Below are 27,719 nucleotides of genomic sequence, written 5' to 3'. Positions count from 1 at the left end.
TTGTCTAGTCAAAAAATATATATGCTCAAAACAAGATAAATTTACTTGATTATATTATATTTTGAATACTTAAGGGCAGTTCACACCAAGAACAGTAACTACAACAATAACTATGAAGTTTTAATAATCATTCTAATTCTCTGAGAAAAGGGAGTCCACAACTATAACAGTAACAACACAGAGGAATGATATGTTTTTGTTTACATGTTTCTGCAGCGTTGAGCATTGTAGCCAATCACAAACATACAGTATCTGTTGATTTCTTGAACGCAATGGCCAATCAGATGTATTTAAATTAGAATCCACTCACTGCTCAAAACGCCAGAGTTTTTGTCCAGTACTGAGTTCTGCACTCTCGCAAATTCTCTCGTTATAAGTTAACTTATAACAAAGTGTAGCCGTTATGTAGGCTAAATAAGAGATTCATTGTGCAGCCAGCTTCACTGATTATAGCAGAACTTTGTGAGATTGTGATGAATTGAGAAGACAGCTTTTTAGTAATTATAAAGGGAAGGTGATATATAATCCATTATTTTTAGAATTGGCTGCCATGCCAAATCACGCATACAGTATGCTTGCTTTTCTGTTCAAAATATAGTGGTTTGTGAATGTAGCCGCTTTAATGACAAATAATTTATCGGGAGCGTTTATGCTGGGATGTGTAGGTTGTTTTTTATATCTTTAATATATCTTGAATGTTTCTTATTTTTTACCCTTTTGGAATTTTTTGTTTGTTTGCTTTAAGCATAAATCTAACACCATCCAGTGAAGTGAATTGTTTAAGACCATTTTAACAATGACTGTTTAATTCAAAGTAAGACATTAAGATGGAAAATATTACTCAGCTTAATTTGCATTTGAGATACGGTTGTTGTTTGGGTTGTATGTGAGCATCCCAAGAGACGTTCTTTTTTCATGGGACTTTTGGTCACGTTGGTCTCTGTCTCTCTTCCCATACCTGTCTCTCTCTCTCTCTTTTTCCCTTTCTTCCTCTCCTCCCTCCCATGTGTACTGCTCACTTTGTTTGAGGCTGTTATTTGGAGCTGACAGAATCAGGGCTGAGTTTCAAATATAGGAGGAAGCATCACCATGACCTCACCAACCAGAAGAACGTCTTCCACCAGCACAGAACTTCCATTCATTTTCTCTTATATCAACTACATTCATTTCAGCCACCACCTTTATCAATCCACCCACGGCAATGTGGTTTTACACACAGCAGCAGGCATTTGCTTATCTTTACAGTATTATGTCTTATCTAGGTCTTGTTATTCCCTTTTATTTCTACCTGCTTCACAACAAGGTGGTATTGTTTGATAACCCCGGGTGTATGTTGATGTTAAAATATGAATGTGTCCGATGGATAAATGATATCCATGATGCAGTGAATCTATGGAGATTACACACGGAGAGGGAGATGATCTATGTGCTGTAAGGGGAAAGGAGAAGCCGGGGGGTGGGAGGGGGGGATTGTGTGCTATATTTGGTGTTGCAGTGAAAGCGTGAGTGGGTGTGAACTAACTTCATCTGCCATCAGAGACTCGCTAAGAAAGGGGGTGGGGGTAAACATCTGCACACAGCTAAGTTGGGGCTTTGGACACGGGAGGAAAAAGAGGGTGTGGATGTGGGCTTTTGTTGGGGAAGCAAATCAAGTTCCATTTATTTCCAAACAGTGATGTCATAATGGTAGCAGATGAGTATAATGATGATGCAATAATGAACATTTATATGCAGGGCCTAAAACTAACAAGCGGCAAATGTGAGTAAAAATTGGCATTGGCGAGTATATAAAACAATGTCAATCGCCAGTTAGCAGGTAGTATAAATACTAACAATGCAATGTTGTGAGAACATGAATGTAAAGAAACTTTAACGGCGCTCTGGACATCGCATCGTCACATGCATGCCAATTTAAATATTCAAGCGCAAGAAGATGAGGAACGCAATTACTTGCATGCTGAGTTTGAAAGTTTAGTTTGCTATCAACATCCGAAGCGCGTGCCCAAGAAAGCTGTGTCTCAAACAGCGTGACAAATTCACACCAAATTATGTAAAAAAAAAAAAAAAATGCCCATCTTGGTGAGTATCCTAGTAAACATAGTTGGTTATGTCTTAAAGGTGCAATATGTAAGAATTTTGCAGTAAAATATCCAAAAACCACTAGGCCAGTGTTATATATTTTGTTCAGTTGAGTACTTACTTCCAACTATTTGTAAATCGTGAGAAAATTGCAGTTTTAACCAAGGCTCCGGGAATCGCCTGTCAGTTGCGTCATACCCGCGTTACCCTCGGTTTCCGGTTTTATTTTGTAGAAACCATGAAAACACCAAAGATGCATTAATATATTACGTTTTAATAGACAAGGGAACAACTGTTTGGATATATTTATAGATATATTTATATCTAAAACACCAACAGCATAACAACACGCTAGAAAACTCTTAACATCCTAGCAGACACTTAGCAATGTGCTAAAAGCACTCAGGACACCCTAGCAACCACATCAGTGTGCTGGCAACCATCCACAACAACCTATCAGTGACATACAGAATATGTAAAAAATGTAGCTTAATTTTGGAACTGAATGCACACCTCTGATTAAAATGTACAAACACAATAGCCTACATCTTTTCTTTGTGTTGTTTTCTGTGAGCTAGCCAATATATCTCCATCAAATCAATATCTTTCAACAAAAAGAGAACAGCACAGTAGTTCTCGAAATGCTCAATTATGTTTTTGTTATGAGGAAGATTAATTACTAATTGCTACACAGAGACAGTGGCAATGACACACAGCTCACTATAAAATAGCTGAATCTGCAAAAACAAGCCTTCTGTTCAGAGCTGGAGAGAGTTAAATATGCTAATATCTGCACTTTCTCGCCTTTTTTCTTCTGTGAGCTGTAGTGAATATAGTCGATAAGGGTGTGTGCGTGTGCTTTACCTCATTCCTCGTCAATATGGTATTGTTAAAACAAAATGTGAGAACACTGGGTAGATGGCACTGATTTTCACTGGGATGCATTATGGAGCCATGTGTTTATATATATATATATATATATATATATATTGGTCTGGCTGATTAATTGAGATATTTGGCAATTTTGAGATAGCCATCATTAACCAAGAACTGTGCCAGATTGGCTAATTAACAGAAGTGACCAATTGACAGTGCACATTGTCTTATATTTATAGTCAATTTTGAGTAAACGGATATTTGTGTACAATATAAAATAATTGAGTAAAATGTGTATTCATTTAAATTCATTGAGTTAAATAGGTATGCATGTATACATTTCAGCGAGTTTATGTAGTTTCTATCTAAAGTCTGAAAACACTAATGTAAATGTTTATATTTTACACTTTTCCTTTTTCTTTTTTTTGGATTACAAATTATATATTGTCATTAATATAATGATCCAAACAGCATCTTCAGCACTTCAATAGAAGCAAGAACATCTGACCTTTTCCACAAAGGAGCCACATGGTCAATATTACAAATTGACTTATTTGATTAGTGACCTAGAAATATTGCAGAATATAATTATATATATTTAATTATATTAGAGTTAGGGCTGTCAATAGAGAAACATTTTTAATTAAATTAATAATTTAATTTAATTAATCCCACACTTATTGTGAAATTAAGCATACACCATTTATCTTATTTAAAGCTGCAATATGTAAGAATTTTGCAGTAAAATATCCAAAAACCACTAGGCCAGTGTTATATATTTTGTTCAGTTGAGTACTTACAATATCCCAAATGTTTACAACTATTTGTAAATCATGAGAAAATTGCTATTTTAAAGGGGTACTCAGTGATATTTCAAATCCACTGTTTGGAAGTTAGTCGGGCCGAGTCCAATAACAAACGTCTAACCAATCAGCATCAGGGGGCGTATGACAGTCGAGAAGACAGAACAAGCAAGAGGGAGATAAGAAAAAGAAAAAAAACTGCAGAACGAGAAATGGGACACAATACGAAACAGCTCAAAAGAATATCACTGGAATGAAGGTTTATGCCTGGGCAAGCGCTTTAGGACTCGGTTATATTAGAAAAGCTTTTCAGCGCTGAAGAGAGCTAAAAGGGAAGGCCTGAAAAACTGCTTTGATCCCGCTTGTCATGTGAGTACACTGGGTTTTGATTGTCTGGAGCTGCTGTGCTGTTTGCGACTAACAACGAACACTTGTATTTTTGTGGTTCCTTGTCGTTCGTTCATCAACTGCGCTTTATTTTTCATGAAGCATTTTGTTGTGCTTCAGCTGTGATAAACAGACATCCACTTGCATTGCGTGTGTAACAGTGGCCAGATAGTGAGAGTTCTGCAGTTAAACGACTGCGCATTGATGGCCGCTAGAGAATGAGGTGTTTAGCGTCATTGGTAGTGCATTCGCCTCGCATGCCAGCGGCGATCGGGCAGCGGTTATACAACGCACAGAGTAATGTTATGACATCATTTTCAACACACTCAAATGTATCTAATATGATAAACAGAGCTGTGTTACCTCATACTCATGACCGGAAAAGCAGTAGCGGCGCCGGCAACTGTGGCATAATAAATGTCCCGCTGCTCGCGAGGCGTGTGTTGTGTTTGTCTCTCATTATCAATCGCTCCAGTGGCCTCGTTCCACTCCCACAACACTTGGCCCTGCTCTGCTTCATACTACAGTAACATTAATAATCTCATCCATGAACACGATTTCTGCCCAAGTCCTATCCCGATTCTTTTCCACCGCCTGTGAGGTGAAGACCACATGTCCCAAGATTCCGCGCCCAAACTTGGCGTCATCAAGCTACGCCTTTGTTTTGAATAGGCGACTTCTAGCGGAGAGGAAAACTACAAATTGCAGCTTTAACACGTTCATTTTGTCATCATTTGTCATATATCCACTATCCAGCAAAGTAAACCAGGTGATTCTCACAAAAGTGTATTTTCAGCAAGCTTTTTTCAAGGTAAATTTAGTACACGGATCCTTTCAGAATTACTAAACACAGCAACATGACAAATCAAAACATTATCCTGAATGTGTGTGGAAACAATGTGAATGTTTTGAAATGTGTCTGTGCATAAATACAATGTGTGATCAGTGCGTCAAGAGTGCACATACATGGTTTGTTTGTTTCAATATAACAGACTCGCGCATGCTTACTGTACGACTCCTGTACGTCACCACAATCATTTTTACCTTGATTGCAATCCTCATCCATCAAAACTTTACTAGCGAGACACTGTTTGCTTTATCCAGCCGAGAAAGTTTGCGTATCATCTGGCCATACAGTGAAGGTATGTTTTGATGATCTGTTTAGTCTGTATTTCACACAGCGCGATGTGTGAGGGCTTGCACTTTTCAGAAACAATCTCAGAATATGACAGAGCTCGGGTTAAAGGGTTAGAACAGAAATTTCCGCCTACCAGGGTTACAGCTGCTTGCGCCATTATGGTTGCTAATAAACTGTGTGATAAACTCCATACTTATAAGATCATCTAACCTTGTGATGTAAATGAATTTAATGATGCAATATCGCATGCTTCAGTAATTTATTTGCATTAAATTATTTTAACTCGTTAATGAATACAGATTAATCACATGCGTTAACGTTGACAGCCCTAATTATAGTATGTATGTATGTAATATTATAAAACTTATGATTCTTATTGATTTTATTTATTTTTTTGTTCTAAATTTTCCTTTTTTTTAAATCCTAAAATTTACTGTTAATTTAGATAAAATTAGATTTTGAATCACAGATAAGTTTTCTAAACAACAGTTTCAGAAAGTTTTCCTTTGACAACGTTGAAACGTCAAAGATGGTTGTTTCAAATGATGATGTAATCATGGTGGAAAGAGTAAACGCTGATGCAAGTCTTGATTCTAATACACACTCTGAAGAATGCTGGGTTAAAAACAACCCAAGTTGGGTTGAAAATGGACAAACCCAGCTGGGTAGTTTTATTTAACTCAACTATTGTTTAAAAAATACTGTGTTGCTTGCTTAAAATTAACCCAAAGTATGTTGGAAATTAACATTTATTAATATGTTTAATGAATAATAATTAAACATTTATTAAATTGCTTATTAATAAATGTTCACCTTTTGATTATTATTGTTGCGTCTAGTAACTGAACCCAAAATAGTAACCTATTTTGGGTTCATTTTAAGCCAGCCATAAAGTAGCCTAATTTTTAAACAATAGTTGGGTTAAATAAAACTGCCCAGCACGTTGGGCAGACATTTAACCTAACCACTGGGTTTGTCCATTTTCAACCCAACTTGGGTTTTTAACCCAGCATTTTTTAGAGTACAGTGTTTGTTAAGCTTTCTTATTCCCAACCACAGTGAGATTGAGTCATTTTCCCCCCAAAGCATTGTGCTCACTGCAGCTCGGCTTGTCCTGAGGTGCTCATTTACAACCCTCCCTCCATTTTTTCTTCTTCTAACAGCTTGTACCGCCCGCTTGCATTTCATTTGTCTCCTGAGTTCCTCTCTCTCTCTCTCTCTCTCTCTCTCTCTCTCTCTCTCTCTCTCTCTCGCTCTCTTTCTGTCTTTCGTCTTCCTCCCTCCCTGCTGTGAGGTTCTGAGGGCAGTCATGACTGCTCTGTTTTGGGAGCTGGATCTTGGTGTTGTTTTTGATTGGCGTTGATCGTTCTTGCTCTTCAGAGTGGACCAGGGAAGGGCCACCAACCACAAGACTATGCTTTGAGAGTACGGGAGTCTCTCTTGAGCTCAGAGAGAATGAGATAGCGTTAAAAACACACCTCAAACCATTGTCCTGAAGAAGGTAGGCGGAATTTAGCTGGTTATGATTTTGCAAAGAGATGATGACTTTGAATGCCAGAGAGAGGTGATTTTTAAGATTTGTAAGTTTTGTAAGATTGTTGTTGGTCTGAATGCACGGATTGAATGAATCGCCTTTCACCTCATTATTGTCATGGTTGTGGAAGATGTTGGTATTGCTTTGAAATGCAAATTCCACTGTTATTGGCATATTTGTGTGATTTTTGTTTTATTATTTATAGTCGAATCATTACACAACTGCCTCGGGCTCACAGCTCTAGTGCTGTAGTAATCTGTCACCTTAGAGGCCGTACAGATGAAATCTGAGAGGATCATTATGCCACAGATCACAGTTGTATTTAATGCTTTTAATGAATTACCAACATTTGTAGTGTATAGGCTCCATTTTACCCCTGTGGAATCTGTTAGATATGTGTTTCTTTGGATGGTTTAAAGCCAGCTGTGCCCATTAGGACTGTACAGACCATTGGAGCAGCATTTGATGACTCACTGACCATAAGCATTTCAGCTCTGGTGTTGGTTAATTGTACAGTGTAAAAGATGACTTTTTGACAGTTGTTAAGTTTACTTAATTAAAATAAGTTACAGAAACACAATTGCAGAACATTTTGTTTTTACTTAATTTGTGTATAAAATTTACTTAGATATATAAAGCTGAAGTTTACTCAGGGCTCAGGACTGCCCGATGTTAACCTTTCTGACACTCATTAACACACAGTAAGTGAGTTAAACTTAACACAACACTAGTGGTCCTGGAACTCTCTCATTAATGTGTAAAAATGTAACACAGGTTGTGTCATTTTTAACATATCCTTTCTAAGAGTGTACGAAGTATTAAATCAGTGACAGGTAACTTTACTTTTTATAAGTAATTGGTTATGTAATGTATTGACAATTGTTAGATAGACTTTACCTTATTTCTTTTAGTGTGTCATCATAGCTGTTAAGTCGACATGAAACGGAAGTTGCAATACTCTTTTCTTCCCTACTGTGATGTATATCCGAGTGAAACGGCTTCTTGAACAAGAGCAAATGTAGGGTAGGACTTAATTTTGTCCATGGGGAATTGATTGGATGGTTGGATGGTAGTGGTTTGCTAGTGGTTGCCCCGCCATGTTTTCATGGTGACTTCTACTGTTCTACAATCTTTTCAATGTTACAGTTTATCTTAACATTTTTCCCACATGCACACTAAAATTCTAACAATCTTACAATTTGGCTATAGTGTATAATATGGTAAATCACACTCTTTAAGTGTTCACACAGCGTTTAAATATACATTTCAATTAGGTATCTACTATACATTTGTTCATTTAGCAGATGCTTTATAAATCTACAATATAGTATTTACTTTAAAAAGTAAACTGTTTATTTGTAAAGATTTATTTTAAAGGACTTTTGTAATTATGCACGTATTATGTGTTTTATTATGTGTTCTCTGAGCTCTGCGACTCTCATTAATTTCTATTTTTTTAAGTATCACATAAATAAGAGCACTTTTGACAAATATATGCTTCACATATAAAGTAGAACAGACACTGTGCATTTAACTTTGCATGTCATATATACTGTTTAACTGTCAATATATAGGCCTATTGTTAATTGTTTCAAGACATTATACTGTAAAGTCTATTTGCACGTTTCTTTTGTCACTTCTTCATCGTAAACTTTTAGCCATTTTCTAGAGTCCAAAAGAGTTTTGTTTTAATGGATCACAGGCCGACATTGTTTTATTTTTCATGAATTCTGTCTTACTGTAGCTGTATGTTTTGTGGTGATTGATGAGAGTGTTATGACTAGCTAAGCTATGTTTACACTACACGTTATGGGCTATTTATTGTACTTTTTCATTTCTCCATTATACCAAACATTCTTGGTTTCCCCCATTTCCCATCCTGCAGGGTTCAGCCGATTCGTACACGAGCAGACCTTCGGATTCCGACCTGTCAGCGGAGGAGGACCGCGAGGCGTATCGGCGTGAAGCCGAACGCCAGGCCCAGCTGCAGCTCGAGAGAGCCAAGGTTCTGGGCTTTTACTATTTCTTTGCACAATAGGAAGCAACAAAGTGTCCGTCTGCTTGTAGCTTTAGAAATGTGTTGGGACAGGGCATCATCCATAAAAAATGGTTTAAGTAACAACATTAAGTAACAACATTGGTTCAAGTAACTTAGCATGTAGATCAATATTTTAAACTTTAAAAGGATCATTTCATTGTTTCTTGATATTTGCTTATGTTGAAGTACTTATTGCTGCAGACAAATGTCTGCTGAACTAAATAAATGCAAATGTAAACACTTTATATTAGGTGTATTTACCATGTATTTACATCAAAAATAATAATTGATATGTACAATGTATACTTTTGTGTTGTTGTTGTATTGCACTTGTGCTGCTATTGAGGTGGATATGGGTAAGGTTAGGGACACGTTTGGTTGTAAGGGTAGGTAAGGGTGGTTGTAAGGGTGGGTTAAAAGGTAAGGAAAAGGTCAACAGTGCAGTTATAGATGTAAGTACAGAAATTAATTACAGCTGTAATTACATGCAGATATTTTAAAATTTTAGTACATAGTAGTTGAAGACTTTTGTCCCACATTGTACACAAAAATACTAACAATGGTTCACTTTTATGTCAAATTCATATAAATTCATTAAAATGTAACAGTTCTATTCAATTACTTTCAGTTTGAATGTGCATAACTAATCACCTGGTAAGCATTATATAATGTAATGTTATTTACTATTTTAATTACTTGTATGCATTATTTATATGAGATAATTGTTTGTATAGTTAAAATACAGGTATTGAGATAATCTAGCTTTTTAATATCGGGGCCGTGGGCTGACTGAGAGTTTGGGTGGAGGGTCCCTGAGACTGTAAAGATTGAAAACCTCTTATCTAGATTATATAGATTCGAAAAATGACTGAGTTTAACAAATGGCATGTTTTTAGCATTAAAAAGCAGCCTCACACACACACACACACACACACACACATTGCTGTGTGATTATTAACATTGCTTTCTCTGGCAGTCCAAACCTGTAGCATTCGCAGTGAAGACGAATGTGAATTATTGCGGGGCTCTAGATGAGGACTGTCCTGTTCAGGGTGCTGCCATAAACTTTGAAGCCAAAGACTTTCTGCACATTAAAGAGGTGAGATGCACGTACAATACATGCAGACAAATGTGTGGAAAATTCTGCTGGTCAGTTCTATTGGCTAACAATGCCCATAATACCATAATGGCTTTTATGTTTTACCATAATGTTTTTCCTTGTGTTGCAGAAGTACAATAATGACTGGTGGATTGGAAGGCTGGTGAAAGAGGGGGCAGACATCAGCTTCATTCCCAGCCCCCTCCGACTGGAGGCCATGAGACTCAAACAGGAGCAAAAACAACAGAGGTCTCTCTTTCTCCCTCTGCCAAGATTGTGCACAACTGTATTCTATATCTATTTCAGAAGTTGTATCACTGAAAAAGTTGGATTACATTTGGATGCATGACAAAAATACAGTTAAAATACATTTTATATGAATTTCTGGTAACACTTTACCCATGAGTTAACATCAGTTTTGCATTAACTAACATTAACTTGCAATACATTTGTTAGTATTCATTAATCTTTGTTAATGTTAATAAAAACAACTTTTAATTGTAAGTTCATGTTATCTCAAATAATACTAACAGATACAACTTTTGATTTTAATTATGTATTAGTAAATGTTGAAATTTACATTAAATAAGATTAATACATGCTTTAGAGGTATTTGTCACTGAGTGCGCTTACATGCACATTCTTAAACCGATTATGCTTAATAAGCTGACAACGCGTGTGGTCATGTAAATGCATTAAACCATTCCCTTTTGAGGGAACTCGCACCTGCGATATATTATGACACTTTGGGAAACGTCTTTGGCGTGCAAGCGTCTGAAGCATGTGTGAAACTAGTCCAGTTCTGATTGGTGCTGTAAACACCTTAACCTCCTTTCTGTTGGTTTATTGAAGTGTGCATGTGTAATATGTGACAGAAGAGTCTCCTCCTTATATGGCAGATTTAAGCACATCCAGCCACAGCGAGTGTTTCACGCTAAGGGAGGAGAAATATATCGCAAACTCCGACTTTTTCTTGACCTAAGAAATATTTGCAAAAACTTCAAATATGAGAGAAGAATGAGAAGAATGTGCAAATTTCTCAATGACATTTTGAAATACTCTGGGGTTTTGGTGTGCATGTAAATGTGCTAACCCTAACAAACTGAGATTACAGACTACAGATGCCAAAAGTATGACTATGATGATATTTAGTCTTAATAAAGCTGACAATTCTGGTAATGTCCAGATAGCTTACCAGCTCTGTGAAGGCATGTGGTATCATAGGATGATGAAGTTTTTCTTTCTCCGCAGGAAAAGTGGTAACTCCTCCTCAAGCCTGGGCGATATGGTATCAGGAGGTTGGAGATCCACGCCGCCATCTGCAGGTGAGAGTGAGTATGACAGGGCCTGGGCGCCATGCTGCTTTGCAGGGGAAGTGTGTGACTGGGAATGCTGCCCCAAATGAGCAAACTATCAGTAGGGCTGAAGATCAGTGAGTTTATTCTTCCCTTGCTTTTGTTCTTATTCTTTCCTCCTCTTCTTAACATAATGCATGACACATTCTGTCGCAAGTTAAGCTTCCACTATCAAATACAGTAGGGTAACACCTGTAAAAGTTCAGAGTACAGCAAAAATATAAGCAATTCTTTTTCTACTATTTTCTGAATGCTGATTCTGATGTGTTCTCTCATTTTCAAAAGCCAAACAGAAGCTTAAGCAGGTAGGTGTATTGATATGGCTATGTGTTAGATATCGTATGATAATCTCTCCTTGCGATTGGTCAGACTCAGACTGGATATAACATATTTGAGCAAATGATTTAATGAGATATTTATAGGAAGCCCCCGTTTTGGTATCACTGCCAAAAATACACACAAAATGGCCAAAAATACACTTACACTACTGTTCAAAAGTTTGGAGTTCATAAGATTTTTTAATGTTCTGTTTTATGCTCACCAAGGCTATATTTATTTGATCAAAAATACACTAATATTGTGAAATATTATTACAATTTTAAATAGCTGTTTTCTGTTTGAATATATTTTAAAATGTAATTTATTCCTGTGATGCAAAGCTAAATTTTCAGCATCATTACTCAGTGTCACATGATCCTTCAGAAATCATTCAAATATGCCGATTTGATGCTCAAGAAACATTTATTATTGTTATCAATGTTGAAAACAGTTGTGCTGCTTCATTTTTTTATTTGATCAATTTAATGTGTTCTTGTTGAATAAAATTATCAGTCTTAAAAAAATAATCTTACTCACCCCAAACTTTTAAACGGTAGTGTCTGCCGAAATAATTCTATTTAGTGAATGAAAATAGGTGATTTGGGGGCTCACACTTGGCACTGTGACAGCTCTAGATAATGTAAACCGTAGGAAAGTATCTGAAAACATTTCATGCATCTCAGAAAATATATATGCATAACAATTCCAGCATTGTTACCAGTCTGTGCTGATGCATTACGGATACTGCTTTAAATCCGGTTTGTTCTGGTTGTACTTGATGCTGTGGTTCTGCGTGACAGTGCCGTTCTTGTCTTTCTCAATTAGACTGAACACATTCCTCCATATGATGTGGTGCCGTCCATGAGGCCTGTGGTTCTGGTTGGGCCTTCACTGAAGGGCTATGAGGTGAGCGCTAGACATCATACAACCCTCTGAATTCGTCTTTGAAATCAGTTGTCTCATGTGTCGTGTCTGTCGACAGGTGACAGATATGATGCAGAAAGCTCTGTTTGACTTTCTCAAACATCGCTTTGATGGACGGTGAGCTCTAAAAGACATCTTGGCACATTTCTCGATTGTATATGTATAAGATATACACTATAGGTAAAAAGTTTGGAATAATTAAGATTTTTTATGTTTTTTGTTTTTTATTTTTTAAAGAAGTTTCTTCTGCTTACCAAGGCTACATTTATTTAATCAAAAGTACAGTTAAAACAGTAATATTGTGAAGTATTATTATAATTTAAAATAACTTTATTTTTTATTTTAATATGTTTTAAAATGTAATTTCTTCCTGTGTCATTACTCCAGTCTTCAGTGTCACATGATCCTTCAGAAATCATTCTAATATAATGATTTGATGCTCAATTTTTTATCAGTTAATATTGGTACTCAATTATTAATAATGGTTCTTATTATTATCAATGTGGGAAAACTTTTTTTGCTGTTTAATATTTTTGTGGAATAATGTTTTTCAGGATTCTTTGATGAAAAGAAAGTTCAAACAACAGCATTTATTTGAAATATAAATGTTTTGTAACATTATAAATGTCTTTTTATCAGTCTTTTGCTGAATAAAAGTATCATTAAGTATTTTACTTAACCCAGACTTTTGAATGTATCACAGGTTTTTACAAAAATATTACCTGTTTTCAATGTTGATAATAATAATAAAAATGGTTTCTTGAGGAATATTTTGAATATTTTACAATATTACTGTTTTTACGTTTTTTTTGCTTAAATGAATGTAACCTTGGTAAACATAAGACATGTCTTTCATAAAAACATAAAAAAATTAATTTAATTTAGTGTATGTGTATGAATAATTGTTGTTTATACTCATGTACTTACAATGAAAATCAATGGTGACAGCATCTGACAAGCTCCAAAAACATTCATAAAAGAAGTCCATACAATTAATGTGATTATATTTCATGTCTTCTAAAGCCATACGATAGCTTTGTACGAGGAACAGACCCAAATATAAGTTAAAAGATAAAATAGAATTGGCACATCATAACCAACTACTATGGTGGAGACAGGATATTCAGTGATCTGCGATCCTTCTTTCATGTCATTAAGTGACTGAAGTATTGTTATGCTGACAGGATTTCTATAACCCGGGTGACCGCTGACCTTTCTTTGGCCAAGAGATCAGTTCTCAACAAGAGACCTATCATGGAGAGGTCTAACACACGCACCAGTTTGGGTGAGAACATCAACTCACTAAAGACTTGCTATAGTCTTGCTATAGTTGCTATTTGCTGAAGGCCGTAACATCAAATTGCCCATTTTGCATATTTAAACAATTGTTTTTATTTGATGCACTGAAAATTGTTGTTGCAAATTCAATTTAAGTTTAAATTTAATATGTTACCAAGTTTACATTATCTAGCTGATTAATAAGGTCTTGTCAAAATTGTGAGAATAGGTATGAAAAAATGTTCAAAAATAAAAACGAGCATTTTTTTCTCTGGCTTCATGTTTTGTGGGTGCTGTTTGTGTGTTTGTGCACCCAGCGGAGGTACAGAGTGAGATCGAGAGAATATTTGAGTTGGCCAAAACCCTTCAACTGGTGGTTCTGGATGCGGACACCATTAACCATCCAGCACAGCTAGCTAAAACCTCACTAGCTCCCATCATAGTGTATGTCAAGGTCACCTCTCCAAAGGTGAGTCTCATGATCACATATGCACTGTTTCAAGGAATAGCTGAAAATATTCTCACAAATATCTTCAGCTCTATTGACAGAAAAACAGATCATTTATTTTAAAAGCTAACACAGTTTCTTTGATTCTCATTCTTCCTCTCTTTTGGCAGGTCCTGCAGCGGTTGATAAAGTCAAGGGGTAAATCACAGAGCAAACACCTCAATGTTCAGATGATGGCAGCAGATAAACTGGCTCAGTGTCCTCCTGTAAGTTCACACAGACACACATACACACACAAACACACACATCTCTATAAACAGTTACAAGGTGTTAAGAACATTGTATATTCAACATTAGTGTTAGTAAATGTTGTCAGGATCCATTTCACAAATATAATTGGATAGTTTTGTCTTTTTACAATATTTCCTTTATAAAAGGTACTTGAAAAGGCCTTAAAGAGCTAGGCTGCAATAGTACATTATGGGATGGGTCCTGGTACTTGATGTAAACTCATAAATGAGTAATGCATATACAGCAGGGGTGTCCAGTCCTGCTCCTTGAGGGCCACTTTCTAGCAGAGTTTAGCTCGAGCCCTAATTAAACACACCTGAACCAACTAATCAAGGGCTGTGTTTGAAATCGCTCCCTATACCATCATTCACTATTCCCTACATTAATCGACTGATATATTTCACTTGAAGGAGTGAATGAAACCTAGTGAGTGAATTCGGACACTGAATGTGCCGGAAAGGCTGCCACTTGTACACAGTTTGTGCTTGGTTTAATAATCATTTGAAACTTAGCAAACTGGCAGCTCCAGTAGTAATGAAAAGATTTATTTTGAACTCTGGCATAGAAACTAGCATGTATAAACCTTAATTAAACAATTTAATAATCAATTAAAAAGGAATTTATACCTATATGAAATTACACTGTACCCACATTGAACAAGCGGTTTGGAAAATGGATGCATGGATGATTCAGCTGCGGGCACCATCTTCTGGTCAGTTTATTTGCCACAGCCCTTATAGTGCATTATGTACATCAGTTGTACACTCAATACTGCGGTGCATTATGGGATTGAATGAGTGCACTCGATAACTCAACGCCACTACAAATGGCTGTTCCCTCAAATAGTGCCCTATTTAAGGGTATAGGGGGCGATTTCGAACACAGCCTATAGGTGCGTCCCAATTTGCGTACTTATGCACTATTCTGTGAAGTTTTTAAGTATGAATGGTGCGAGTAGTGCGTTCACACAGAAAATTCCAAAAAGAAAAAGTGAACTTTAAATACCCGGACTAAATTAATGGAAAAAATGAAGTGTGGAATGCTGGACACTTCATGCACTCAACTGTCGCAGCTTTAATTATGTAGCAGAGGGGGAGGGGCTATTAGACTTCAATGTTGAATGACAAAATAACTTTATAACATTTATACACTACATGGATGAGTACATAGTGCATGATTACATATTGTATAAATGTATAGTGTATCATTTGGGATGCAACTTTTGTCTTCAGGAACACTAGAAACTTCTTGGCAGGTATGATGGAGGTAAACTCTCCAGGAGCAGGATTGGATACCCCTGGTGTACAGCAATGCACTTGAATATAAACCCAAAAGTGTATAGAAAGAACAACTGTCCAAAAATGATTATTTACTCTCCTTAATTTTGTTCATAATACATATGATTTTCTTTCTTCTGAGGAACATGGAAGATATTTTGAGAAACTTTACTGGTTGCTCTTTTCCAGGCAATTACAATGAGTTTTAAGAAAGACACTAAAGCCCCATAAAAGTATGATTCACAAATCTTTTTCAGTGATCTTTGTCATGAATTGGTTGATCTGGCTCACAAAACCAGATCTGAATGATTTGTCTCATGAAACGTCACCAAAGATAGCTAGGGCAGATGTCATAATTTTCAGTGAATAACAACCTTTGTTGTATGTTTTTCACACAAAGCTATGGTTTGGTTTGAGAAAACTTGAAGTATAGCATATGCAGGACTTGTGTGGTGCTTTTGCTTCCTTTTTGAAGCTTGAAAGTACCCATTCATTGCATTTGCACTGAAAAGAGAAACTAGTACTTTTTGAAAATACTCAAGGGTGAGAAAATGATGACAGAATTTTCATTTTTGGATGAACTATTGAAAATATACACCATCAGTTAGCTGTTTTCCTCTGTTTAAATAGACCTGATTACCTGTCAAACTCTGACAGCCCTAAATAAAGTGAAGTTAGATTTGTTTCCACTAAAACTGTAAATGACTGACTTAGGATTGTATGAGAACTACAGGTTTGAGAGCATTTCATTTAGGGCACATCTTTCTGACAACATTATGTCTTTTTATTGTGTATTAATTGGAAATGAAGGTAAATTTGTGTCTCACATTGTTAGTGAACTGGTGTAATTTAAAATGTTTGTTCTTCATTCTCACTTGTTTGACTGCTCTTCAACTTTTTAAAGAAGCCCCATACGTTGCTTAGTTCTAAACTAAACTTATTTAGACTGGCCTTGCTACAGTTAGTGATGCAAACGCTTGCTTTTCCAAACCACATTCTGACAAAAGTCATGTTGCATGTTGTTCCATAGAGCCATTATCCTACCTGTCGCTCAACATCATCTCCCATCACCTGACCACCATCATAAGATATTTTATATAATATCTTCTAATTCCATCCCCCGCATGTCATCTTCTCCTCCACCCTGTCTCCCCATCAGGAGATGTTTGATGTCATTTTGGACGAGAACCAGTTGGAGGACGCCTGTGAGCACCTCGCTGAATATCTGGAGGTCTACTGGCGTGCCACTCATCTGCCAGGCACCACCCCTATTAACCCCCTATTGGAGCAAAATCTGATGACCCCACCCTCGGCAATCTCCAGTCTTCAGGTGAGGTGGCTCTGTGTAGATGGGCCGAAACATTTAAAGAGTATTTTATATGAAGATATATAGAAGAACTATATGTTAGTTCTCATGTGCCTTTGGCTCTCAAGATAATCAAAGCAGCTTTATAAGGAGGGATTTCAGAACTAGCGCAATGACATATTTAAGGAAATTTAAATGGCACATTCAATTGTGACATTCACAATATGAGCAAAGTCATCATTAATATATCATAAATATTCAATATATCCTTCTATATTTCATCATGCAGATGACTACATTCCTGAAAAGGAACAAGTTTTGTGTTTTGCAGTCATATATGCATTGACCTAGTTAGACCAGAGTCCACCAGACTTAGTACAGAATGTTTTCCTCATCGATCAGCCAGGAAAGTAGTCCAGAGACTGTGCTAAACATAATCATTGAGAATATAAAATGCCATATGTATCAGATTTGAGAAGTATATCTTATATCTGTGATGTGTGGATTCATGTCTGTATCCACTTTATTCAAGATCCTTTGAAATTAATTAAATTTAAATTATACAGCTGACCTCAAAAGTCAGGATGTTGCAGTTTCACTGAAAATGGGTTTAGGTCACAGCTGATTTTCACTGGTGTATGGGGCACAGTTTTAAAGGTAGACAGGAACTGTGGAACTTTGTTTTAATACATTTTTATTTGTAAATAAAAACTGCTAAATAAAGGTTGGCACTAGAGTTCTGACTTTTGGGGCCCCTGTATATTCAAAACATGTCACTTCAGTGACAGGTCTGTTCTGCTTTAATCATTTCATGCAAGCAATAATTGGTCAGTCCTACTTTGCATTTAACAAAACAGATATGTAATTTTAAAAAAAATTGATTATAATTGTCCAACAGGAAAGTAGTTGTAAACGTTTGTCTGGTCTGTCTTTTCCTCCACTCCATATTTTCACTCTCTGTCCTTAAGTTGTCTTGAGTCCACAAATACTTGTAATACTGACATGTTGTAAGTCTCAATCTGTCTGTTCTGTGTCTCATTCATGCCTGACATCTTTGCAGTTCTCTGAAACACAGGAATTAATTGAATGAACACTTACAAACCTGCGGTGAGTAGGTGAGACAGTCAATCTGCCTTCCCCACTCTGACTGTAAATCAAAACCCCACCCTGATATTCTTTACATCCTCCAATTCCTTTAAACCCTCCAAATGGAAATGGCCATCTGGTATCCCCATTGGAAAAACACTTAATTTGAAAAAAGGAAATCATATATGCAAATATATGATTTTGTTATGCTGTTGTTGGTAAGACATGTAGCCCATTCATAGTTTTATGTTTCAATGTGGCAATGCAAATTTGGGTAAAAGGTAGTAATACAAAAGCTTTATGTTATGCAGGCCTTAAAATGCCTTTAATGTTCAAGAAAACTCCAAAAGCACACTCAAATGTCTATTGAATCCACATTTAAATGTTCTTCTTAATATGTAGTCAGCACATCTTATGATGTAGGCAGGTTTTCTAAAGGTGTAGGTAGCATGTCTTTTGCAGCATTTGTAAACATGTAGGCCGCACATTTATTTTATACGTTATTTTTAGTGTAAGAGCAGGTGTGCCCATTTGTATATTGAATATGCCTGGCTTCCGGTGTCATCTGCTTCCAGTTATTTTTTAGCTGTACAAAACCGCTCGTTATGCTGCTTGATATTGCAAACTGGTATTTCTTACCATATAATTTTAATGTCTAAAAACACTAGTTTTTAGCGCAAATTGTTTTACCGTGTTACTTTGTTATTCTTCTAGTTATTTACCTACCGTATAGCTGCTAATGAATCATAAGTCTCGCTTACTTAGCTTACTTCCAAATTGCAAAATAAGGTGGATAATTAAAGAAGGCTTTTTTTTAAAGCTGTAGGCAGTGTTTTTAATGCTGTAGGCAGTTTTTCTGAAGATGTAGGCAGTGGGTCTTAAGGTGTAGGCAGCATTTTTAAAGCTGTAGGTAGTGTATCCTCAGGTGTAGGCAACTTTTCTAAAGGTGTAGGCAGTGTTTGTAAGGTATAGACAGCATTTGTAAAATGTGTAGGCAGCATTTCTAAGGGTGTAGATAGCATTGCAAAACTGTAGGCAATGTATCCTAAGGTGTAGGCAGTGTTTGTAAAGGTATAGACAGCATTTGTAAGGGTGTAAGCTGCATGTCTCAAGGTGTGGGCAACATTCTAAAGGTTTAGACAGCTTTTCTAAAACTGTAGACAGCATTTTTAAAGTTGTAGACAATGTTTCTAAAGATGTAGGCAATGTTTGTAAAGGTACACCTTTTCTGAAGATGTAGGCTGTGGGTCTAAAGGTGTAGGCAGCATTTGTAAAGCTGTAGGTAGTGTATCCTCAGGTGTATCCTCAGGTGTAGGCAGCATTTCTAAAGGTGTAGACAGCTTTTCTAAAACTGTAGACAACATTTTTAAAGTATCTAATGTATCTAAAGGTGTAGGCAGCTTTTCTAAACCCGCAGAGAATGTTTGTATAAGTGTAGGCTGCATTTCTGAAGGTGTAGACCAGGGGTGTCCAAGCTGGGTCCTGGAGGGCCACTGTCCTGCAGAGTTTGGCTCCAACCCTAATTAAACACACCTGAACCAGCTAATCAAGGTCTAACTAGGCATACTAGAAACTTACAGGCAGGTGTTTTGGAGCTGGTTGGAGCAAAACTCTGCAGGACAGTGGCCCTCCAGGACCGAGTCTGGACACCCCTGGTGTAGACAGTATTTCTAAGGGTGTAGACAGCATGTCTCAAGGTGTGGGCAACGTTTCAAAAGGTGTTGACAGCTTTTCTGAAGCTCCAGAGAACATTTGTAAAATTGTAGGCCGCATTTCTGAAGGTGTAGACAGTATTTGTAAAGGTGTAGGCAGCTTTTCTGAAGATGTAGGCAGCGGGTCTTAAGGTGTAGACAGCATTTGTAAAGCTGTAGGCAGTGTATCCTAAGTTGTAGGCAACTATTCTAAAGGTGTAGGCAGCATTTGCAAACGTATAGACAACATTTGTAAGGGTGTACAGCATGTCTTAAGGTGAGGGCAATGTCCTAAAAGGCGTAGTCAGCTTTTCTAAATCTGTAGACAGCATTTTTAAAGTTGTAGGCCGCATTTCTGAAGGTGTAGACAGTGTAAAGATATAGACAGCATTTGTAAGGGTGTAGGCGGCATGTCTCAAGGTATAAGCAACTTTTTTAAAGCTGTAGACAGGTTTTCTAAAGCTGCAGAGAACATTTGTAAAAGTTTAGGCCGCATTTCTGAAGGTGTAGACAGTATTTGTAAAGGTGTAGCCAGCTTTTCTGAAAATGTAGGCAACGTTTCTAAAGGTGTAGGCAGTTTTTCTAAAGCAGCAGAGAATGTTTGTAAAAGTGTAGGCCAGATTTCTGAAGGTGTAAGCAGTGTTTGTAAAGATATAAACAGCATTTGTAAGGGTGTAGGCAGCATTTGTAAGGGTGTAGGTGGCATGTCTCAAGGTGTAGGCAACTTTTCTAAAGGTGTAGAGAACATTTGTAAAAGTTTAGGCTGCATTTCTGAAGGCGTAGACAGTGTTTGTAAAGGTGTAGGCAGCTTTTCTGAAGATGTAGGTAGCCGGTCTTGGGGTGTAGGTAGCATTTGTAAAGCTGTAGGCAGTGTATCCTAAGTTGTAGGAAACTTTTCTAAAGGTGTAGGCAGCATTTTGTAAAGGTATAGACAGCATTTGTAAGAGTGTAGGTGGCATGTCTCAAGTTGTGGGCAATGTTTCTAAAGGTGTAGACAGCTTTTCTAAAACTGTAGACAGCATTTTTAAAGTTGTAGGCAATGTTTTAAAAGTTGTAGGTAGTGTTTTTAAGTTGTAGACAGCATTTATAATGGGTGGCACAATTCAAGGTGTAGGCAACGTTTCTAAAGGTGTAGGCAACATTTCTAAAGGTGTAGGAAGCGTGCCTATGGGTTGGAGTTTAGAACTGAACTGGATTAAATTCAGGGCAGTAGCCACATGCTTTCTTTCACTTTCTAGCTGTCCATTTCACTCCTTAAACTTTTTCTGTCAAATGATGTAAAATCCCATATGGCAGTACAAACTTTCCATTTGACAAGGCCTATTTTTCTATGATTTCTATTGTGTTATGCACCTCCCCCTCTACACTTTTTGCTTAATTTGCTGTTATCAAATTATTATTAGACTGTTATGTTTTTGCACCTTGCTGATTGATATTAACACCATAGGACCTACATAAGATGGGTTCACAAAGCAGATACAGCTGCCTGTTTTCCTGCGTTATAATGAAACACATTGATTTTATAACTTTGGAAAACAGGCTGTATCTGACCACAGAGACTGATGCTTTGTGAATGTGACAACCCTTCTAACTTCCCTTTGAATGCAACCTCCTTGTTTCTAAAACTAACCTGAATCTTTTTGCTCCAGAGGAAAATGCGTAGCAATCTTTAATGCACAGCAGTTTGATCTCAGATCTCAGCAACCAAAGAGGCTTTGTTCAGACAGGCAACAAAAATTATATGTAAATTTTTTGTCATATCAATTCAGCCTGAACAGTAAAACACATCTGACAAACCTCATGCCAAACTACATTCACAGAGTTTGGACAGTTAGTCCAGTTTGTGTGCAGTATGAACAAAGCCGTAGTAATCAGTCACTTCAAATTTCCTGATGTCATTGGGGAGACTTCTCCCCACCTCACTGCACATTACATGTTTTATATTTATGTGTTTATTTTATGTGTATACCAATCTCCTAAATGAGTCGTTTTTCTTTGGAGTGAAACAGAAAGAGGAAACGTGACTTCAGTAAGGTTTAGAGTGGTCATCTCTCTCTTTCTGTCTCAGAACCAGCAGTTGTCGCCCGCCGGGGGTGGAGGGGGAGTGGAGGAGGAGGAGCAGGGGGAGCAGGACAGCCTCATGCCCTCCGACGAGGCCAGTGACTCTCGCTCCCTCCGCCGAGGCGGCTCTAGCTCCCTGCACCCCCCGGAGGACGAGGAAGAAGAGGAGGAGGAGGAGGAGGAAGAAGAGGAAGATGATTACGATCCCCACCACCACTCTCACCCGTACCGGGACGTGTACCCGCCCAACCGTAACAACCCCGGTGGCATCCACAACGCTAACGGACATGAGTCACAGGACCGACTCCTGCAGCAGCGAGACTCGCAGGACGGACACAACCAACGAAACAACCGCCAGCGCGTGAGAGCCTGGCCGAGAGACAACTACTGACCGTCAGCCTGCAGGATTCTGGAAGAGAGGGTTGGGTCGTGAATCGGGGTGATGGGAATTGGTGAGGAACTGGAAACGCACAATGTGTGTGTATGTATGTTGTTGGATGAAGCTGCCCATGATTGACGAAAATATCCTGTTTTCTAAGCTTATGTGGTTGTTATTGTTTGAGGCATTGCACTACATTTGCTTTTTAAAGACAGGGCAGTTTTTCTCCTTTAAGATCAAATGCATGTTCATATCGAAACAATATTTGAGCTTCCTCTAGAAACCCTTACCCCACCTGAGTCAAATATTACTTTATTATTTTGCGTATTATACACTCTCCCTTAACCTAATGAGCACAGAAGGCATTATGGGAAAATGAAAAGCACTTTTATAGCATGGGATGTGAGTCACAATGAAAGATGTTGTAGCATTTTGTTGCATCTTTAATGGCTTCTTTTTTTTCTAGCACTCTTGTAAATGTGCATATTACTCACTATTGTTTGGTTCATTTCCTCTAGTCTTATCATTATCAGTTGTTTATTGGTACACCTCTGGACATTATTCAGGCAACTGACATGAAGTCATTTCATGGTCACATTCATAGATGTAGCACACATTGGCGCTTGCACAAGCACCATGTAAATGCGGTATATGTAGAAAAGGAAATCAGGGTTACGCTTTGCTGTCGTAGAGTAAAAATATTATTGGGACTATAGCCTGGATTTGCACATGAGGTGAATTTCAACTCCAAAATGAAGAGAAGCAGTCGATCTTCCTGCATTTCCGTACTGCCGCATAAAGAAAGAACCTAATTAGGTCAGTGTCATTGGTTTCTTTTTCTGGGAAATGAGAAGGACTGAAAACTGGTGTTATTTTATCACCCAACAGTGCCCATATACTAGCTTTTTTTATAGAAGTAGATGAAACACCAGTTCTGGTGTCCGTTTTGGAATAGTTATGTTGTTCCTCTGCGACTTGACAGTTGAAAGTTGGTCTAGGTTCATACTTTTTACCATTTTACAGATTTGCAAGTCATCTATTGGTTGACCTTATCAGAGACAGTATAAGGAAAAGAATAAATGAATCATGAGAAATCATAACACTCAAAATGGCGTCTTTCAGTTAAAGGGGTCAGTCAAACGCATCCTGTTCTGTTTTGTCATATGCATGCAAATTAGCTAGACTACCCTGATTTATAAAGCTAAAGAAGCTAAATTTAAATTTTTGTGTAATTGTTTTTGAGTGATTTTAAAATGTGAAAGGTTTGGCAAAGCGTTACCCCTATTTAAGTAGATAAAAGTTATACTAGCATTACCAAAATGGCTGCCGAGTGAACTGCCTCAGAAGGACTTTGTCTTTACCAAGAAAAACATAAATCTAACTAGTGAGTGATCTTCCTCTGTCCTCTGTTTCTCGCCACTTTTTCCTCTCCGAGGCTCTGGGCATCTAAGAGGGCGGTTACCGTGGCCTACTTAAAAACAGCGTCACATCTTGCGTTGATGACACGTTGACTGCTAGCTAGTTTAATGACCTTATTGGTGATTACATTAGCATATATAAACCAGGTTGTGTTACGACCAAATCCAAGAAAGTTTCTCCCTTTTCTCATTATCATGACTCTAGACTCGGATGTTACCTGTAGCAGCTTAGGCTAAGGTTTATCCAGTGTAGGACAATTCAAACTGGCCTTAATACTTACCTGTATATCTATACCACTGCATGTCTCAAATACAACTATTTAGGACTATTTGCACATTAGGGTTGAAACAGGACTTTTAGAAAACTTTAAGTATGAGTAGAAAAATCTACTCAGTTTTTTGTGTAATTTAAAATCTGCAACAGAATATTAGTAACGCATCTAAGAATAGCTAGTGTATATATATCGAATGAAATTTCACCAGATCCTGAATATAATTCTTTAGAACGTTACTTTACTTTGTATTTATGGATCTGTATTGTTTTTCACAAATGTTGCTATGTTTACAAAGTCAGGATTGCTCTCACTCAGAGATTGTTGACGTGAGGCGCATTGAAATATATGTGACGTCAGTTGTTGTACGGTTATGTGAAGTCACATAAAGTTGCAGTACACTCTCATGTAGCGCTGTAGTTATTGGTTTGGGTCTTTTGCGAGAAAACTTGCAATTAAAACATCTAAATAAATGATTTGATAATTTGTTGTGATGGCCTCTAGATTTCAGTACATATCCAAACATCGCCATCCAGCAAGAGAAATCCTTATTTTTCTTCAGAACTAACCTTTCTGATTTAAAGCATTGTTTATAGATAGGATGTGCATTAAAGTATGATTTAACGTAGACTACACAGTTCTTTCCAAACATGCACAGAGACTTGAGTGAATGTATAGTTGCATGCCTTAACACCTCTTGTCCTCAGCACTAATGTATTGTCCTCCAGAGGGACGGTGCTGAATTGACTGTCCCTCAGTTGATTGTGTTTCGTTGATTGTACTGGATCCGTACACTCCCAGAATGCACTTTTAGAAACATCCTCCCTCATATTAGATTGTAAAGACTTGTCTTATCGACCAAAATTGATGCCTACTCTGAAGATTGAGTAGTATTACATCACAACCATAGTATGTTCATCATAGGGTTTTTTATGTGTAGGCCTGAAATACACTGAAATCCAAACAGGGGAAACAACACCTACTAGTGGCTACTTCATTACACTGACATGGTGAATGCTAAAGTCTGAAACATACTCTACGCAAGTGTGTGAGCACAAGTGTTTCAAGCAAAATGCATCAGACCTCAATTCCCTTCAAAATGTTGCTCCACCATGACTGTTGTTGACGTGAAAGAGAAAACTTACCATAGAAGAAGACAGTTTATGCTAACGCACGCTACAGTGCCCCTTGTGGCAATACTAAGAATGTAATGCAAATTATGTAGCTATAAGCATATGAGTTCATGTACTATGAGTATGTAGGGTATGTTTCAGGACTAAAAGTGTCTTTCCATGTCAGAAATCACGCAATTACCTGTTAACAACCCACGTCACGTGTTGATCTCAGGTCATTAGACAAGTCACCGTATCTCTTGCCTTTCTAACATAAGATCAAACTGACATAGATTGTATGTCACAGTCCTGGACATTGTGTTTACAGCACCGATCTTGAAGCAAAATCTTGCATAGGCTGTTTAGAGGGTCATGGGAAATGTACATGTTCTGGGGTGTGGAAGTCAGGGTAAAAGTCCACTTTAACAAATGCCTTGACCAATCCTCTCTTTTAGTGTACTGCATCTTTATTTGCTATCAACATGTCTCACTTTAATCTATTGTTCTATATTTTAAAAAAAAACAAAGAAAATCAGAGCATGACTGAAAAAAAATTCTATGCAAGTGTTGCATGAGATCTGATCGTTTCTTTCTGATCTACTTTAGTATTGCATTGATTCTTGTTGTAAGTATTATTCTATTTAGTAAGACAGTTCACCCTCTTTTATACTGACCACAGACAAGGGGCTGCTGCCGCAAAGTTAATTTTCTTTGAAAAAGCTCCTTTTCAATCTTATGAGCTTCAGTACCCCCACTGTTATTTTTTTATGTTAACGCTTAACCATAACACATATTTGGATTGATGTAATAAAAGAAAGTTCCAAGTTCAAGTTAAGCTGTACTGACAGAATCTGTGACATGTTGAAAATTATAACTCATCCCTAAGTTTGTAAAAATGCATACAGTAATACACTTACAATGGGAGTCTAAGGGGTAAGGCATTGTACTCGAATAAATGATAAACTGTTTCAAAAGTTAAGCCACAAGACGTAAACATTATACATAAACTTTATACATAGAAAAATTGCTTACTAACCTTGTCTATGTAAAGTTATATTTAATCTTAAACTCCTGTCATGATCATGTAAAACTTTCACACTCCACTCAGAGTAATTATTTTGGTAACACAATCATAAGTTCATTTAGTTCAAAAAGTTTTTGATATAAGCACTTAAACAAAAATAAAAGCTGCACATTTCTGCTTTTAAACCCTCCAGAATGTTTTGCCATATAGACTTCTATTGTAAGTCCATTACTGTACATGAGATTTTTGAGAGACGAGTCCAAATTATTTTTTGTGGCAATGACAATAGAACCTAATTTGTTTGTTTTGTTTTTTTACCTGGAACATTCCTTTATATAGCATTTATCAGGACCAGTAGGATATGAATTCAGCTACTTTTATATAAGGCAAGAACTTGCATTGTTGTAGTTGGGCTGATATTAAGACTGAGAAAAGAAACGATGTGTATTATCTACAATGTAAAAGAGCTTTGGTGGGATGTGTGCTGTATAAGGTCTACTATTTTAGGTTTGCATGTCTTAATACATGTAAATGTACATGATACATTGTTTTTTTCCCTTATCTGTTATGGCATTGCATTGTTTTCTAGCGGACCAATACAGTACCCATAACAAATGTTGATTTTTTTTTTTTCTTTCTGAGGTATTAAGAAGCACAATATTTCCAATGGGTATAATTTAAGTCCTTTGTCTTCGATTCTGTATGCAATACAAACATGGAAAGAAAACGCCTTAGAACATTAACACTTCCTCTTCTGTGTAAGTAGAGAAAAAGATATTGCACTATTTTTTTCTTTTTTTTTTTGATGTCTTCTTTGTAATGCAATAAATGCACTAGGTAGAATAATAATTGCAATGGACACTTAATTGGTCCTCAGATGTGATGTAGGCACACTCTCTCTCTCTCTCTCTCTCTCTCTCTCTCTCGCCCCTTCATCTTTCTGACTACATTAAAAATAAAATCCTGCCTGATGCTGTATATGCTTTCTATTTAAAGAAAATGGCACTAGTTATAATAAAAAAAACAAAAAACATTTTATGTACTTTTAACACTCCAGTTGTGTCTCAAATTGTTTGATCATTGCTCACATTTCATTGCAAGTGTTTTTTGCATCACTTTATGCATCACTGTTGTTTTGTCTTTCAAAGCTGTCAAGCATATTTAACCACATCTTAGTACACATTCTTGGTCTTATTCAATGCCCATTATGCATATCATAATCTTTCAACAAAATATGTCACCTAGCACTCTTAATTTTACATCCCTCCCCATTCAAATACCTTGATATTAAGGTGTATTCATTGTGTGCTTTAAGTAATGATACATGTTGTTAGATGCTGCACTGATATCTATCAACGTGGATTAACATGATTGTATCTACAACCCGAATTCCGGAAATGTTTTTTAAATTCTAGGACATTTTTTAAATTTAAATTAAAGATGGGCAGAGACTCTCCAATTTGTGAAAGAGTGCGTAAAAAGATTGTGGAATACTTTAAAAACAATGTTTAAAAACAAAAAAAGG

At 37.0% G+C, this 27,719-nt stretch overlaps 1 protein-coding gene across 6 annotated transcripts in view; it reads left to right on the top strand.

The window, feature by feature from the left end:
• Positions 1-27,250, top strand: part of cacnb3a (calcium channel, voltage-dependent, beta 3a) — a 47,433-nt gene extending 20,183 nt beyond the window's left edge. The window contains exons 3-15 of one of the 6 annotated variants that reach the window (XM_051880596.1): positions 8,703-8,822; positions 9,832-9,954; positions 10,085-10,203; positions 11,206-11,279; positions 11,595-11,614; positions 12,453-12,533; positions 12,610-12,668; positions 13,736-13,836; positions 14,147-14,298; positions 14,448-14,543; positions 17,005-17,175; positions 18,212-18,258; positions 21,997-22,140. In XM_051880596.1, coding sequence (XP_051736556.1) covers positions 8,703-8,822; positions 9,832-9,954; positions 10,085-10,203; positions 11,206-11,279; positions 11,595-11,614; positions 12,453-12,533; positions 12,610-12,668; positions 13,736-13,836; positions 14,147-14,298; positions 14,448-14,543; positions 17,005-17,175; positions 18,212-18,241 — 1,146 coding nt within the window. In that variant the 3' untranslated portion in view covers positions 18,242-18,258; positions 21,997-22,140. Of the gene's footprint in view, positions 1-8,702; positions 8,823-9,831; positions 9,955-10,084; positions 10,204-11,205; positions 11,286-11,594; positions 11,615-12,452; positions 12,534-12,609; positions 12,669-13,735; positions 13,837-14,146; positions 14,299-14,447; positions 14,544-16,875; positions 16,976-17,004; positions 17,176-18,211; positions 18,267-21,996 lie in introns of those variants that run through there. The other 5 variants (XM_051880594.1, XM_051880595.1, XM_051880593.1 and 2 more) reach the window with 5 other exon arrangements.
• Positions 27,251-27,719: the final 469 nt, after the last annotated feature.

The sequence above is a fragment of the Ctenopharyngodon idella genome, chromosome 22, assembly GCF_019924925.1.
Source record: "Ctenopharyngodon idella isolate HZGC_01 chromosome 22, HZGC01, whole genome shotgun sequence".
NCBI classification, from domain to species: Eukaryota; Metazoa; Chordata; class Actinopteri; order Cypriniformes; family Xenocyprididae; genus Ctenopharyngodon; species Ctenopharyngodon idella.
The sequence above is the reverse complement of the archived record's forward strand: the minus strand, read 5'-3'. Positions and strand labels throughout refer to the sequence as shown.